This window comes from Dama dama, chromosome 27 (genome assembly GCF_033118175.1).
Source record: "Dama dama isolate Ldn47 chromosome 27, ASM3311817v1, whole genome shotgun sequence".
Taxonomy (NCBI): Eukaryota; Metazoa; Chordata; class Mammalia; order Artiodactyla; family Cervidae; genus Dama; species Dama dama.
In genome coordinates, this window is record NC_083707.1 from 47784581 (window position 1) to 47803154 (window position 18574).

An 18574-nucleotide genomic window follows, 5' to 3' on the forward strand; every position below is an offset into this window, starting at 1 on the left:
TTTTTATTACAGCCATTCTAGAGGGTGTGAAGTGATATGTCATGATTTTATTTGCATTTTCCCTGATGACTAATGATGTCATCAGAGTATATTTTTATGGTATTCACGTCTAAGTGTCACAGAAGCAACTGTCCATCATAGGGCAAAAAGGAACATGGCTGATTTAGGAATACAGTTCTGTGAGGTCCAGTGGTTAGGACTCTGTGCTGAGGGTAGGGAATGAAGAACCCCACAAGTCATTCAGCCAAAATTAAAAAGGAAAGAAAAAGATTTACAACATGCTATATCCAATGATCATCATCTACTTTTCCTGGTTATTTACTATTCTGAAAAGCTATAAAGTATGATTAGCTATAGCAGAAGCTTCTTCATTTGGAAATCGAAATAATGAAAGAATTTAAGCAACAGAATTATTGTAAAGAGAACCAGCCAAGCCCCTGCTATTTAGAAAATCACTTAGATTATCATAAATATAGAATGCTTTGTATAAACTGTGTAGAAAAAGCTATGCTGTAACTTGGCAGGTTGTGATATTAAGCTGTCCAATCCTTAAGATACAACCAGGATGGAATAAATCAAGATCTACAATTACAGGGACATCACAGCTACTTCACTGGTAACCTATCAGTTATTATGCATTACATGCACTCTATTATATAACAACTTTTCTAAAGTTTTGATGTGTGTAATATTTATTACATGTCAAAATTTTTTCTTCATTGTGTTTAAAGTTGATAGCTGAGTATTAGAAATTGAAACAGGTCAAGTACAATATACAGGGTACTTTATGTAAACAATCTACTATAATTCAGAACTATTAAGTTAAAAGAGCACTAAAAAGCTGATCCCCATATCTTACTTCCAAGTTCCTCTGAAAACCTGTTATTGGGTTAATTAATTAGAATCTTTTATCACAAAGACATTTATTCATAAAGTCCCTAAAACTTTAAACAGAAGCATAAAACACTTGAAAAATATCTGAGTGTTCCCCGATTTTTATTTAACTCTAATAAGAGAAAATCCTAACAATTATTCTGCGGAGCAGTACGTGTTAATCTTTCACTGACAAAGAGGGTCCTCTCTCTGATTGCTCAAATATGATTAAATCAAAATAAAAGATTTCATTTTTTTTGATAGGTATCCCAACTTTTCTAAATATAAGGGTTAGTAATAATTTTAATGAATTTCAAACACGACAAAATTGTGTATTTAACTACTGAGTAATTTTGAAAATATTTTTTACCTGTATCCATACTTTGGTTCAACTGTTGATCACTTGTTTCTCCATCTTCACTGATATATCCAGGAGGTGGCGTTTCTACAAAAGTTTAGAACAAATCAAGTACAGCTTCAATTTAATCTCAATGCCTTTTCTCCCAGCTACCAAAGATAACCAACAAATCACTCCAAATAACATATGAATGTTACATAACATCACTATAAAAAGCAGTATTGGATACTGAGGGCTTATGATTCAGGTTCCGATCCAAACCTTACAGGTGAATCCTTAAAACCCACTTGTAATACAATTGAGCTCTCTGTGCATATTTTCTTAGCTATTATTTACATATCTGGCTCGTTCTCATTTGTATATTTTCTGGGGCAAGAGCCAAAAATATAACTTCAAAGATGCCTCAGTTCTTAATCAGTATGTTTAAAAGAAATTAGTAACCAAAAAAAATTTTTTTAACCAATGGCCATCGTAAATGGGTACTTAGACACACAACATAGGCACACAAGATTCAGAATTACAAAGTAATACAGGCTGACAAACTACGCTAGGTTCTATAGGGCAAAATATGGTAATACAGTTCAGGAATGGTCTAGCCTGAATTCTATCTAAATAGTGGATTGCTTGAGTGATTTCTAAACAGTTAAGTCCTGAATGCTTGAGGTAGAAAATTAAATTCAAATGAGACTGCTACACAAAACCGAAGTCAATTACTTTCTGAAAATACATAAGATTCTAATGTGTCATTTCCAAAATGGTTTATGAACAAAATGTTTATATTCAGACAGTACTTGAATATCTAAGCTTCATGTAAAATAAAAAATTTATACAATTTTACCAATCATAATTCCAAGCAGGAAAAAGAAGTTTAGGTGATGCAGGTTAAAGGTCTCCTCCATGAACTCTTGTTGACAATCTCTCTTCAATAAGTTAATTTTAAGTTTTAACTTAAGTATCAAACTTTTCATTTTAAATGTCAGTGCCCCCAAATTTTTAATATGAGAAGAAAATAAACTCCTTCATAGTAATACGTGAACAACAAAGAATATAAAAATAAGAATATATACATTTATATGCTATTTTAAAAGTTAAATCAAATAAAATTAAGAAGAGCTAAGCTTTGCCAGTTTAACCACCCATGTCTCAAAGGTGTAAATAGGAAAAAATACTGAACTGATAAATATGCTATTCTTTTTCACTTTTCTCCATTATTATTTATATATAAAATAGTAAACAACAAAGGTATAATACTAGTGTCTTGGAGGAAATGTTACAATTTCTTTCACAGTGGAATAAAAAGTGAACACCAAGGTTTTGCTGTCAGTTGGAGCTGGGTAAAGACCCACTGTCCGGAAAAGCAGGTTAAGTATAATCCAGATGTGATTTTCCACTTTATAAAAGACCCAAATCTAAACAAAGATGATGGAAAATCAGCCCAAATATATCCACAGGTAAAAATCAAACATTTTGATTAACATCCTTCTACATAATCACTGGGTAGGTATCTTACAAGAGCGAATGCTTACACCTCAATTTCCTAAGGATTGCTGAATTATACTGATTTCCACTTCAGACTTAAGGACTCCCTCAATCCAACACACTACTCACATGTAACTACTTCCAGTCAAATTCCTCTCCCTACAAAATGCCTAGTGTTCACCCTGCTTCCCCTTGTCCTAGCCCCCATTTTCCACAATAAACTCTTTGCCCTGTACTAACTCCTCAAAATGTTTATGTTTCCCAATAAAAGCAGCTTTTATTCTTTAAATCTCCTTTTGGAATAAATAGTAGTAAAAGAAAAAGGCATTAAGATAGTCAGAAAACACTTTTTAACCTTAAAAATAGCTATTTTAAAAAAGTCTTCTTTTACCTTATGTTTTTAAAATTACCTCCAAAGAACAAGCATTATTTCCATGATGAGACACATTAAGGCAATTTTTTTACTATAGCTGAAACTCGAAGTTCCTTACACATTTTCAGTGGTATAAATAAAACATAAAAGTGGAATAGATTAATACTGCACACAGAGAAAAAAATTAAAACACCAAAAAATCCAACATACAGCTATATGCTCATGCTTATCCCTTTAGTTTGTACTGGACACATAATGTTATAGAGCAGAATTTGAGAATTATGTGGTTCATTTATTTTTCAGCATTACTGAGTCCCAGATGAAAAAGAACTAAAATAGAAGTTTCCTGATTTTTCAGTACAACATACATGTTGCTATGTCTGTAGAACTAAAATTTTTAAAAAGCCAAACCATAACTTATTTATTAATAGATGAATGTTTATGAACAAAATCTGTATCTATCTCACAGTTTAGGAGACTCAGAAGGCAAAAATACCTGGGATGTAATTACTCTGCGGCTCGATTCCTGCTGGGAAGTTAGTGTTTTCTGGAATGGAGTGGGTGTAGTCGTCCAGAGGGGGCAGCTCTGTTAAGATCTCTGTGTGCCGGGGCACCAACACCGGGGGCAAAACTGAAAGAGCGGAAGAAACCCAGTTAACGGCAGAGCAGATGGGAGCGGCCCTTTTCTCAAAAGTCTTCACACACAGAAAAGAATTAGCCCGATTAATTTCTGAAGTTTAGGACTGACTTATTTGGTATTATTCAGCTATTGAGAAACTGAAAACCTGATTATGATTTTAATTTACCACGAAGTCCACAATCTAAATCTCCAAGTTCTGATTTATCTTGTACTTTTGGGGAAAGAGTGATCCTGATCATATTATATGACCATCAGTCAGTCAGTCAGTTCAGTTGCTCAGTCATCTCCGACTCTTTGCAACCCCATGAATCGCAGCATGCCAGGCCTCCCTGTCCATCACAAACTCCTGGAGTTTACTCAAACTCATGCCCATCGAGTCGGTGATGCCATCCAGCCATCTCATCCTCTGTCATCCCCTCCTCCTCCTGCCCCCAATCCCTCCCAGCATCAGGGTCTTTTCCAACGAGTCAACTCTTCGCATGAGGTGGCCAAAGTATTGGAGTTTCAGCTTCAGCATCAGTCCTTCCAATGAACACCCAGGACTGATCTCCTTCAGGATGGACTGGTTGGATCTCCTTGCAATGCAAGGGACTCCCCAGAAGTTCATAAATCCTCATTGGAAAGGTTGCAGTAAGATTTGTAAAATCAAGCTTTTTTCCCCTAAACATAGCAGCATTCTATTAAGTTTCAAGTACTAAGTAAATTGAGTAAGTAAACTGACTGAAAGTCCTGCTGTGAGTTTTACTAAACTGCTTAGTTACAAATGATATCATTAAAGTACATCAAAAAACCAAAGAGCAAAATGACTTAAAACAGTTAATGCAGCAGACAGGTAATGAGACTTATTCAGTTCTAATCAGATTGTGTATCTATAGGATTAGAATTTCCTAGATATGCACTTTGATGTGAAATGTTATTTCAAGAAACTAACATATCTTTCCCTCTAAGCTATATTTTTCCATAACATATATCAACATTTTCTTAGTATTTTTAATTACCGCCAAAAAATTTACTGAATTCAAGGCAACTTATTAGAGCTTTATGCTCCCCTGGTGGCTCAGATGGTAAAGAATCCGCCTGCAATGCGGGGGACCTGGGTTTGATCCCTGGGTCAGGAACAAAAGGGAATGGCAATCCACTCCAGTATTCTTGCCTGGAGAATTCCACCAACAGAGGAGCTTGGTGGGCTACAGTCCATGGGGAAGCAAAGAGTCAGGCACAACTGAGCAACTAACACTTTCACTTTTCACTATTAAAGAGTTTTATGCCAAAGTTTCCCTGGGTCAATTAGGTGTAAGAGTACCTAACATACTTAAATTCAAGCATTTAACCAAAACAAGGGGAAAAAATCTAATTTTCCTACCTGGTGTCTCAACTCTCTGGTAGTGGTAAGGGTTTACACATACTTCATCCTTTTTAAGATTAAAAGCATATTCGCAGTTTTCAATTGCTTTGAGTTCATGATGACTGTGAAGATCAGGCCAGCGCCATAATCGGCAATATATTACATGAGGCAGTCCTTTTCGATGGGACACCTGAAGACGACCATCTAGGGACCTGTTGGGAAGCAAGGGGAAAAGAAAGATGGGAACTTTTAAAAACAATAAACATACTCAATTGGGCTAAACTAGTACATTAAGAGCATAAAGAAAGGAATGACAGACATTTAGTTAGTTTTAGTGAATACAAGGAAGAAAAATGTACTATCTAATGGATCTGATATAAAGGTAAGCAGCAGCACTAGGGTATTTTTCTTATAAACATGCTACATAAATGACTCAAATGTCAATCAATGAACAGGTAGCCGTTTGGGGAAAAAATGTTTTGTTGTTTTTTTTCAAGTCTCATACAGCTACACGTGAAAAATGTTATCAACATCTATCTTTAGTGACTCAAACTCTTACTTAGGGAGGCTTAAGGGCATTACTTCTGTAGGTGACTGAATTATCAAAAAAGGAACTAGTGTGAAGAATGGCAAATACCAACAATGATGTAAAAGTAACTTACTAAAACTAACATAACTCATTACCCAGTTGTGACTGTTTTGAGTACTGAGGTATATTTTCTATAGCTCACACATAAATGCAGATGGTGATGAAAATGATGCGATGAAATGGACAAATACCAATATGCTCAAAAAGAGAATAAGGTGATTAAAAAAAAATAAATAACCAAAACGAGTCAGCCTAGCATTATTTGTGACATAAGGGGTTCAGTAAATAACCATGTACTTATTAGTATAAAGATGAGATTTAGATGACAGCAAGAAATTTAGCAAAAACTGGTTATGTATCTACTGAAAAATTAGGCCAACAACAGATTATAATCTACCCTCACACTAAAATGAGAATATAGTTATCGAAGCTCCTATTCTTTAGGGGATGCAGTAATTTAAAGATTTAAAACTAGAATTTCATTGATCAACACGTCAGCGGAAACATTTAATATATTTTTAATACTGGCAAGCAGTTATCTTAAATGCCATGCCTTATTTTACATTAAGGAAACATCCTAGGCAAAATTATACTAAGCAACCCACTTTAGGTCTTCCAAAACACCCTCCCTCCCACAAGATCTCTAGGATTCCATAGAGGGCAGAATATTCACCTGGTTTGTTCAGAGAAGCTGTAAAGGCCTGTTGTATCCCACTGATCTATCGTATTTGGTGTACTCAGTCCCCAAATTTCAGAGCAAGTGCTGTGCATAAATTGAAAAACAAAAAGTTGACGTGAACATGGAAGCATGGTTATTCAAATTACCATGATGCAAAACATGGAGAATGTGCAGAACACTTCCTTCACCCAGAAAATATATGCCACTTCACTTTTTCACGGGCATTTAGTGCTGATTTCTATATTTTCTATATGAAGGAAGCCAATAAAATGGAACATGTGACTCCAGATAAGTTATGATTATGTTTTTAAAATGTGAACACCAATGCTCTCTAGCTTAATGAAATCATAACTGTGCCTTTTCCAATTTCCTCTACTCACAACAAAGGATCCTATGCCATTAAGTCTTACTAACAGTGCTTCATTTTATAATCCAGTTTTTTAAAAAAAAAAATCTAAAAATGGATATCAACTGGTATTTTTAACATAGATAAAATTTCAATTAAAACAGACATATATCCAGTTAAAATTTCCAGCTTATTTGTTTAAGATATATACATATTCAGTTTTACTGAAAATTATTATTGCTCTTATTACTACAAAGGACAAGGAAATGGATTTTGAAGTCATCCTAGCATAGCACACTACCTGAAAATTTTTAAGAAACTGCTACAAGGATTAAAGATATGTGAAAGCACAAAATTTGTAAAAGATACTATGACTATGCAAAGTTGCTGTATCTAGTTTTTCTTCATCAATTCACCTGAAAGACATACACCAGAAAGATTTTTTGAAAAAATCTGATTTGAAAATTCAAAAATCATAATTTTTCTTCCACATTTCTTTACAGAATAAGGACAGCCCAGATGTAAGTCCGCCTATTTTCCCTGCCACCACTTCCTTTGAATGAGAATTCTGAGAAGAGGAGAAAAGAAGAGCTTAATAAACAGTCTGGAATCCAACTACTCTCTGCCAAAGTGGCCTTGCCAAAGATAGCAGGTTATACTTTTTTAAAGATGAGGGTCAAAAGACAATTTCTGAAACTCCATTCCAACTTCTTACATGTTATGAAATGATCAAAACTTAAAGGAAGAGAAAGAAACATCTCAAAACAACTTTTGAGCATCCTTTGCTAACGGGCTCACTCACTCAGCATTTCAAAGGGCAGTGGTGAAAAGCGCTGCCTTCCTGAGGCTGGGCAACTCGTCCAGTCCGGTGGGGCTCCTCAGGGCCTCCCGCAGGGTCACTGAGCTGCATTGGAGGCTAGCGTAAGTGTAATGCAGGATGGCTTTGCAAAATGCATTTTCAGACACTCTGGAGCACCTTGTTGAGACATTTTACTGATTCTCTTGGTTTTTTTAGGCTTCAGAAGTCTAACTTCCACTTCTCAGACTACAAAAGTCAGAAAAGGCCAAACTGGAGGCTAATTCAGACCTTTTCCTTTCTCCCAAAGGTGTACTGACTAAAAAACCATGACATGAATGGTTCTTTAAGATATTTATCAACTATCTACTGGAAACATATAGCACCAAGTGGTTTAAAACAATAAAACCAACCCAGTTCTGGAGTGTCATGAATCTGAATTCAAACCTCCGAAGGAACAGTATACATCTTCCTCTTCTCTCTTTAAAAACAGCCAAAAGATCTATAAATGACTGAGAAGAGTACATAATGTGGCTATTCTGCTCTTATGAGGCTAAAATAACTATTTCATTCAAGAAACTCTGCAACTGACATGAGAAGCAGAAATGTAACAGGGCATGAAGAGCTTAAGCTGTGTTTTATTCAAGCCCTGAAATATATGAGAGAACAATAAACAGTAGCTGTTAAAAGCATGCAATCAATCTAGAGGCAGACAGAACTACCTCCCAACTCTTAACTCAGCTACTTTTCCACTGCCATCACAGGGTATTTAAGCCTCAGTTCTATTGACCATTGCAATCTCTCTCATGCAAATTGGAAGGTTTATTTAAAAATAATAAATTTGCTTCTATCAAGTAAAATTTTTCCTCATTTATATATGAAAATTTTCTTAAAGAATCAATCTATATCAAAATATACAAAATACCTAGGATAAATGTAATTATAAATGTGTCAAAACTACAAAAATAAACGTTTTAATTATTACTTAAAGAACACAAAAATCAACCAAAGAGAAAAACATACATCTTCCTAAATAGCAAGCTAACATCATAGCAATATCAGTTCTGCCAAATTTACATCTTTGATGAACTCTCAACAAAGATTAAAAAAAATTTTTAAGACTCAAACAAAATTACTCAACATATATAAAAAAAAATTACAAGAATGACCAAGAAAACTCCCACGAAGAAGCAACTGGCTCTACTAGATCCTGAAACACATTATAATCTTCAATAGTGGCAACTGTATGAAATTAATAAAGGAATACAAAACAGAATAGAGGTCCTGCCAGTAGGGCAGCCTCAATCGGCCAAACCTTCCTTTGGATAAAAATGATAGCCTTTAAACAAAATATATTAAAATTAACTATTTGAAAACAAAATAAAATCAACTATTTGATAACAGTGGAGAGACACAAAGCAGACAGAAACTGAAGGAAAGCCAACCTCTATAGGGGGTGCAGGACCAGATGAGATGCATTTGCGCGGCTCTGTAAGGCAACCCTCAGTGGAAGCTACCCAGGGGAACTAGACCTTAAGCAAAAAAACGGCAGTTTTAACGACCTGCAGAATCAGAGGGTGGATTTGGGGTTATCGGAAAGGCTGGAAAAAGAAGAGGGAAATCCCATAATGAAGGAAAGAAACCACAAAGGGGAAGAAGGGAAAAAAAAAAAAAAAAACATCAAAACAGGAGTGTGAATTCTGGCCAGACCCTAAACTGTCCCTGTGGGAGAGGCTGTGGAGGCCTGTTCAAAACCAGCACTTGAAAGTCTGAAAGAACTAAGCTCAGATTTCAGCTACTCCTTTGCTCAGAAGCAGTTTGCACTTTCAGGTGACCCAAAACTGTTTGTAAGAACAAAAATCAACACTCTTCAGAGAAAGATAAGAGAATTTAGTCTCTATGATATTTTGTCCCAAATATCCAATACAAAAATCACAAAATACTAAACAGGTGAAGAGATAAGAAACTGTTACCCCCTGGTTAAAAGAAAAAACAGCTGTTAGAAACAGACCATTAAAATGAATTAACAGACAAAAATCTTGAAGTAACTACTTACTATGAGCATGTTCATGGACTTAATGAACCAATAGGAATCTCAGGGAAACTATAAAAACAAATGAAAACTCTATAACTGAAAACTACAAAATCAGAAATTAAAAATTAACCTGATGGTGGGAGAAGACATAAGAGTCAGTGAATTTAAAGATGGATCAAAGACGTTATCTAATTAGAACTGAAATAAAAGACTGAATAACAAAATAAAAGTTTCAGTAGCACATGGAGTCCCCAAAAGAGGGCAGTTAAGAACAGACAAAAATATTTGCAATAATAATAGCTGAAACTCTTCAACTTCAGTGAAAAACTAAACTTATACTTCCCAGAAACTCAGTGAATAATAAGCAGTTTAAAAATAACACCCATGAAACAACCAAAAACACACTAGGGCATATCACTGTCAAACTGCTAAAAACAAACGTTGAAAAGAAAATCTTTAAGCTCGTGAGAAGCATGAAAACTCTTTCCAGAAAGGAATCCACCCAAACCTTTGCAGTAGAAGACTTGACCAAACTCTAACATGGCTTCTAGAAACCTAAGGCCTCGTCTGTGGTGTGACACAGACCCTCTGGAGTTCCTGCCTGGAAATGCTCAAGACTGCCAAAAGAATTTACCATTTGTCCCAGCCAATACTGATACATAGGCTTCTGGCCTCCTTTTCCTGAGGAGCATCTATTTTAAAAAGCTTACAATTGTAAATCCTTCCTGTCTCTTTGAAATGTATATATGACTCCTACAACTCAGGAGGGGAGGACCTGAAAACCATTCCTTTGAAATGTAACTGATCATCAGAAAAAAAGGGCCTCTGTCTGCCTCCCAGTCTGCCCTCTAAGGAAAGGCAGAAGCCTAACTTCTGATAAATGCCTTTCGGCAAACACAGATGGCCTCAATCAGTGACACTAACCAAACCTCTCGCCCACTTGCTGTATATAATTTTTCACTTCCCTGACTCTGTTGCAGACCCCACTCTTGACCCCCGTGCTACTCATTATTCCAGTCACTTCTGTGCAAACTGGAATTGGGCTCACATCTTACCACCCTGATGGTAATAGTTACTGAATAAAATTTGCTTTTTATCACCTTTAACCAATGACACGCAGCTTTGACAGCAACCAAACCACAACAATTCATACGCAGAGAGGCATAACAACAATTTCTCATTAGAAACAACAGAAGCCTGCAGGTAATGGAACAGCAGCTTTAAAGAGCACCAAGGGGAAAAAACCCCTCAACCTAAAACCATAATCAAGAAAATTCAGGATAAAGAGAAATAACAGATGTAAGTTAAATCAAGGGGGAAATTTTTAAAGAACTAAAAAGTATAGGTATGTAAGTAAATATAAAAAGATAGTATTCATTTCAGCTCTTCATTTCTACAGAAAGATGATGACCAACTACAGAAAAAACCTATAACTAAAAGTATTCGAGTGTAATTTAAATGACAACGGCAGCAGAAGAAACAGCAGGCGTTTTAGAATCACTACACTATTGCAAAGCTAAAAACACAGACTATCACTGGGAAAGCAACCCCCTCCTCAAACAGCCAAGAGATATAACTAAAGAGTATGTAGAAAACTATTAATAAAATGAAATACTAAAAAATAAGTCCAAAGGAAACAAAGAACAAATAACAGATGATAACTGAAAACAAAGTGTAAAGAGTAAAACAAGAGTAGGTCCAACCCTATCAGCGTTAACATTATACATAAATACACCATATACTCCAATTAAGAAAGACTTGTCAGAATGAATACAGTATGCAAAATGTCTACCAAAAAGGGTGTACTTTAAATATAATATATAGATGGGCTGAAAATACAAGAGTGGAAATATAGTTCATATAAGCAGTGAGTTTAATAAAGCATAGTACCAGAAATAGTAAGACTCATGTCTAAAAATACTACCAGAGATAAATATACATATTTCATTGAGAGGGCCAATTCATCAGAAGACCTGTATGCATTTAAAAATAAAGTTCAAAATACATGAAGTAAAAACCGACAGATCTAAAGAAAGAAATGAACAAATCAGTCATCAGAGTTATCTCACGAACTCTTAGGACAGTCAGACTATAAAAAAAAATCTATATATCATAAGAGTTGTACAATACTATCAACCACCATCTTACTGACATTTATAGAATCTGCTTCAAGTACACACAGAATATTTAACAAAGAGAGCAAAACAGTGCCTGAGAGTCAGGGGGTGGGTGGTAAGTGCCTGGTTGTTTAGAAGAGGTTAGAAAATTGCCTAAATCTTTCTAGAAATGCTAATTTCTTCCCAGAAATGGCTTTCAATTTACATCACTAAAAAAAAACCAGACCAAACTTAGGACAATTTTCTCCTTCCTTCCAGTCTTTGTGTATGGAGACATGTAGTTCAAGACCTCCCAAGAGGACTCCATCAGTTTTCATCATCATGTATTTTAAAAAGAATGGCATGTAATGAGAAGTTATCCACAGATCCTATGGTATGTTGTTGTTTAGTCACTAAGTCATGTCCGACTCTTTTGTGACCCCATGGACTGCAGCCTGCCAGGCTCCTCTGTCCATGGGATTTTCTAGGCAAGAATACTGGAGTGGATTGCCATGCCCTCCTCCAGGAAATCTTCCCAACCCAGGGGAACTCTCATCTCTTAAATCTCCTGCATTGGCAAGCAGGTTCTTTACCGTTGGAGCCACATGGGAAGCCCGAGGGAAAAGATCTTCAAAAGCAAAACATCTGGAAAAAGACGAATTACTGATACAACATGAATGAATTTCAGAAATATTTGACTCAGAGAAGCTGAACATGAAAGACTAGATTCTGAATGATTCCATTTACATAAAGTTCGAGAAGGGACAAAACAAACTTAAAGCGCAAAAAATCCCAACAGTAGCTGCCTCTAGAGGGAAAGAGAACGAAGAACTTCCTGGGTGACTGAATGAAACCTTCTTTATCTTGATAATACCGTAGTGATGGACAGGGAGGCCTGACGTGCTGCAGTCCACAGGGTCGCAAAGAGTCGGACTCGGCTGAGCAACTGAACTGACTGTATGTGCATCTGTCAAATCAAAAACTACTGAGCACCATGATTTGTGCTCTTTATGATTTGAAAACTTTACTGAAAAATACAAGCAAAGGGGGTAAAAATTCAGACAATGAAATAATAAAAATGGAAAGTAGCCAACAAAAAAAATTATATATTAATTTAGTATATAATAAAGTTCCCTATGAATTGACAAGGAAAGATCTCTCAAATAAAATATTAAGTGGAAAAAAAGTACAGTATTTTAGTAAGCTACTCTGTGTAAAAAACAAAAAAAGGACAGTAAAAATATCTTCCAATATCTGTGTAAGCATAGAGGAAAGACAGACAGACACACACACACACACACACTGTGAACCGGAGTTACTTGAGGTGGGGAGAGGGAGGAAAGAGAAAATTTTTCAATGTTTGTTCGTTCTGTTTTTACATATGCATGCATATATATGTGTACACATAAAATATATACAGATTTTTAAACTATGACAATGTATTGCCTTTTACCAAAATTAAACAAATCAAACAAAAGAATACTGCCAAAGAATTAAACGTTAAGTCAAGCTGTCTTGACATTTCTATTAAAAGATATGCTTCTAACCTTAGATAACTAAGAATAAGAAGTACAGATTGTTATTTTCTATTCTTCGCCATTTCAGCCCACTTAGGGCATTAGTTTAGAAGATAACAAATGCCAGTCGGAGGCCTGTTTATTCTGCCAGCAAAATGTCCTCTCTAACATAAGCCTTTGGTACCCATCTTCTTCCACATGCATTTATATCAATGGCCTGCACCTAGCCCCGTTTTAACTTGACTACTAATTCTTTAGGTATGCCTAGCAAAACAGGTCAATTTTTAAGACCTAGTAGTCTAGGGGATTTAAATCAGGCAGTTTTAATTACTCCCTCTTCTTTAAAGAGTCTTTCTACCCAAAGTTTTTATTTATGAACAAAATAAACCCCATAAGACCTTGAGCTTCTAAAGGTCTTTGTATACCTACCACGTAGCAAGCGAGGTAGCTGGTGACTAAATTAGTATTTTTATAGCATGAAATCTGAATCATAATATCCCCGGGCACACTAAATCACAATACTTCAAATAACAGTGAGGAAAATGGCTCTCTCAGGTTTTCAGTTTGTTAACAAGGAGTGGCAAGTTATAACTGCAAATATGGACAGTTCCCAAAAGATATTAAAAGAAGTAAACGCAGGAAAAATGTCAGAAAAACAGCACCGATTACAACTACTTTATAAAACTCTTCTGTACATTCTCTATTTCAATAAATCCAAAATGCAACATTATCTTATACTAAATAAGGAAAAACTTTCAATTTTATTTATATGATGCGTCCCAAAGTGAAGAAATGTACATCTGAAAACCAGTGAAATAAGTAATAACAATTACTTTCATAAGTTAGCCAGGCCATATGCCAGGCATCATTAAGACTTAATATATTATGGACCTCCTAAGAACCTGCAAGCTACTTACTATCTCGCTTTAAATTTAAGGAAACTGAGCCTCAGAGGGACAGTAAAACAATCTCCTAACAAGTGGCAGGGCCAAGATTCCAGCCCACTCTTGTCCAACAACACTTTCCACTTCACCAAGAGCTTTCTGAGCTTTTGTTTTCACAGCACCTCTGTCAGCATTTCTGTGACTAAAACCTGGGGATCCCTGGGCACCTCAAATACAGTACTGTCGAGAGTCTGCAATAGTTTTTTTAAGTTGTATTTTCATCCCAAGTAAATAGTAACATAAACCTTCTGGACACGTGTTCTGGATAACCTGGTAAACACCAGTCTCACTCTGCTGCATCATCTCAGCATCTCAGTTGGGATCAGGGTTTGACAATCACCTCAGCACCAAGGGTAAGTAGAGAGACTGACTTAACATGTGAGTGACGAGACCACACCAAAAAGGCCAAGTGGTATTAGGATGTGCTAAATAAACTATGCTTCCTAGTAGTCTTAGAGAAAAGAGGTACAGAATTTAGCAATACAGGGCAGATGATAATATGCTGACCTTAAAAGAACCTTAGTCATTCAGCACCACAATCACAATGGAAACAAAAAATCAATATTAACGAATCATTAACTTGATGCTAGAATTTTCTCAGTTACAGAACTCAGTATAAATTAGCCTTCTGATAATCATAAACCTTCACTAAATTATGTTTCTACACATTTAAACAACATTAAGAAGTCCACAAGAAATGTCTACATATCACTTGAAAGTGAAACATATCAATGCTTCACTGTTAATAAGTAGTAAGGAAGAGAAAGATGGGTCTGAAAACATTAAACGGATAAAAATACTTGATAGGAGAAATTCATATGTTCCAAAGAAAGTATTACACTTTACTAATTACAAAATAAACTGTAATAATAGCACTGTCCCATACACATTAGCTCAACATCTCTTAAATTTGACTATCTGACTTCAGGACAGTCTAAATACTCAAAAGTTTAAAAAAATTTGCATGCTAACTGGTTAAAGACAAAAACTGGTCTCAGATAAATTCAGCCTGGTCAAAATTTGATATAGTTCACCAATGCAATTAACATACAATAATATGCTGAAATAAGATATAACAGACCAAGCATAAGTCATCTACAAAGCTGTCTTCGCCTAGATTCAGTCAGATGAGCAAGCATGTCCATATCAGAATCTCATGCAAAGTCCTGCAGACCTTGTACTGGAGATTTCTCCACAATAAACCTATTATGTTTTACTAATTCATTATTTTTCATGACTTTCTTGCCTAAAGATTATATTTCTTCTACAAATCAAAAGGAGTAAGGATCTAGACCGGCATGAGGAAACCCACATATACAACACTGAATACTGAATAAAATTAACAGAATGGCATCAACAAAAGAAACTTTACTTGAGGCTCTAGTTCGATTACTGATGTACTCAAGAGAAACGAGGGGTTTCCCAGGTGGCACAGTGGTAAAGAATCCACCTTAAAATACAGGAGACACAGGAAACGCTGGTTCGATCCCTGGCTTGGGAAGATCCCCCAGAGAAGGAAATCGCAATCCACTCCAGTATTCTTGCTTGGAAAATTCCATGGACAGAGGAACTAGTGGGCATAGTCCATAGGGTTGGAAAGGGTCTGACGCGACTCTCAGCATGCATGCATGATATATGAACTTGTATGAAATAATTTGTACTGACCCGTCTAAAACTCTACTTATAACAGAGGAGTCCTTCCATTTTGTATGTGACTAGCAAGGCTAAAAGTTTATATCAGCTCAGGAATCAAGAGCTGATAACTGTAATAAAATAAAAATTATAGTCTCTATAATTCTATATACTAAATGTGTCTGTATACTTCACTTTATCACCATTATACAGCTGAGGCATGGGAACAAAAAACAAGAAAATGCCTATTTCCAGACAGTTTTTAACCTTCCCTCTATCACCAAGAAAGGAGCTTTAGGAACAACCTTGTTCTTAACAAATTAGCAAAGGATATAAAGGAACAACTAAGAAATTTTCATTGGCTACAGAAAACTTAAGAAAAAACTGCCAACATTTATTTTAAGCATTTGCTTTGTACCTGGCACTATTCTTCATATGTATTACATAATTTACACTCAATCCTATAAGGTGAATTAACATGAGTATTATTTTCATATAAAAAAATAAATGTGAGCAGTTAAATAATTCAAAAGGTCACAAAGCTACTGAGGTAACAGCCAGGATTTGTATCAACTTCTGGCTGGCTTAAGAGTCTAAATTTTTCAAGGTATACCTTTGCAGAATGATGGTTTAAAATCTGTAGGTTTAAGCTTTTATATGAACATGTATTAACTATATTTTCTCATTTCTGTATCCTTGACATGCTGGCATCTGGAGCTTTGATTTCAGAGAGACTACCCCCCTCCCAGGTCTAGAGACAGCAAGGGACTCCCTTGAGAGCTCATCTTTCAAACACAAACCAACAGATTCAGAGCTCACACCTCTACTATTTAATCAAACTCTTGACACACCAAGCTAATATTCTTCCTGCTCTAAATCAACCTACGGGTATATACTAGACAACTAGGAACCACCTCTATAGCCCACAGGCTGACCAAAATTACTAAAACTACCTAGTCCTAAACTTAACTCAGCATATCCACCCAGCACTGTCATTCCTTCCCTGGAAAACTCCAATGAAAGCTCGGAGCCATGCTGTCCTTGCCCCAGTATCTACTTATCAATCCATCTTATTTTTGATGTATTCAAAATTAAGTTGTAGATACTTTAAATCTAGACACTGAAAGCATGCGTATATTGTTAACTAGAGTTCACTGTTTACTCTTTCTTAGAGGTAACATTTACACAGAGTCAAACAGATCTTAATGGTACCATTTTGTTAAGTTTAAATTTTATCAAATACATAAATTGGGTAACTGTATCCTGACAAGAAGTCCCCTCCTACCCCTTTCTCAGTCAATCCCTGTCACCCCCTCCCCACCCCCAAAGGCAATCGTTCTTCCCCTGTGATGGTGGATGTGCAGTGGTATTTCATTGTGGTTTCACAATGTGCGTTTTCCCAATGACTAACAATGCCACACACTTTCTATTTGCTTAGCAGTCCTTTCCATATCTTCTTCTGTGATGCATCCAAATCCTTTGTCCATTTTTAAAATAGGCAATTTCCTTCTCACTGCCGAGTTAAGAAATACTTTATAAAGTGCGGATACCATCCTCTTGTTAGAAATATGTTCTGCAAATATTTTCTTCCACTCTATGACTTGTTTATTCATTTAATGGTTTTTGATGAAATGCTTTTTAATATTGATGGAAGTCTAACTCAATGTCCTCTTATTGCTTTCCATTTCCTTTAAGAAAAAAAAAAAAAAACCCACTGCCTACGTCCAGGTCACAAACAGCTGAGAAAAGAAGAGAAGAGAAAGGCAAAGGAGAAAGGGAAAGATACACCAACTGAATCAGAGCTCCAGAAAACAGCAAGGAGACATAAGAAAGCCTTCTTATGTGAACAATGCAAAGAAACAGAGGAAAACAATAGAATGGGAAGGACTAGAGATCTCAAGAAAACTGGCAGTATCAAGGAAACACTTCATGCAAGGATAGATACAATAAAGGAGAGAAATGGCAAGCACTTAACAAAAGCAGAAGATATTAAAAAGAGGTGGCAAGAATACACAGAACTATACAAAAAAGATCTTAAGGACCTCGATAACCACGATGGTGTGGTCACTCACTGAGCCAGACATCCTGGAGTGTGAAGTCACCGGGTTTCAGGAAGCATTACTAGAAACAAAGCTAGTGAAGGTGAGGGAATTCCAGCTGAGCTATTTCAAATCCTAAAAGATGATGTTGTTAAAAAGCTGCATTCAGTATATAAGCAAATTTGGAAAACTCAGCAGTGGCCACAGGACTGGAAAAGGTCAGCTTTCATTCCAATCCCAAACAAGGGCAATGCCAAAGAATGTTCAAACTATCATACGATTGTGCTCATTTCACATGCTAGCACAGTAATGCTCAAAATTCTTCAAGCTAGGCTTCAACAGTAAGTTAACCGAGAACTTCCAAGATGCACAAGCTGGGTTTAGAAAACGCAGAGAAACTAGAGATTAAACTGCCAATATCCACTGGATCACAGAAAAAGCAAGGGAATTCCACAAAAGTATTTACTTCTGCTTCACTGACTAAGCTAAAACCTTTGTGTGGATCACAACAAACTGGAAAATTCTTAAAGAGATGGGAATACCAGACCACCTTACCTGTCTCCTGAGAAGCCTACATCCAAATCAAGAAGCAACAGAACTAGACATGGAACAACTGGTTCAAAATTGAGAAAAGAGTTTGTCAGTGTTGTATATTGTCACTCTGCTTATTTAACTTACGCAGAGTACACCATGCAAAATGCTGGGCTGGATGAATCACAAGCTGGAATCAAGACTGTGGGGAGAGAAATATCAACAACCTCAGATATGCAGATAATAACCATTCTATTGGCAGAAAAGTGAAGAGGAATTAAAGAGCCTCTTGATGAAGGTGC

The 18574-nt window shown here is 36.0% G+C and overlaps 1 protein-coding gene across 3 annotated transcripts in view; it reads right to left on the bottom strand.

Annotated features, from left to right (window-relative positions):
- Nucleotides 1-18574, bottom strand: part of SMAD2 (SMAD family member 2) — an 82062-nt gene that overhangs the window by 19616 nt on the left and 43872 nt on the right. For 2 of the 3 annotated variants that reach the window (XM_061130774.1, XM_061130773.1), the window contains exons 3-6: nucleotides 6331-6420; nucleotides 5087-5280; nucleotides 3580-3714; nucleotides 1244-1318 (exon numbers count right to left, since the gene is read on the bottom strand). In XM_061130774.1, the coding sequence (XP_060986757.1) occupies nucleotides 1244-1318; nucleotides 3580-3714; nucleotides 5087-5280; nucleotides 6331-6420 (494 nt within the window). The remainder of the gene's footprint in view (nucleotides 1-1243; nucleotides 1319-3579; nucleotides 3715-5086; nucleotides 5281-6330; nucleotides 6421-18574) is intronic. The other variant, XM_061130775.1, reaches the window with a different exon arrangement.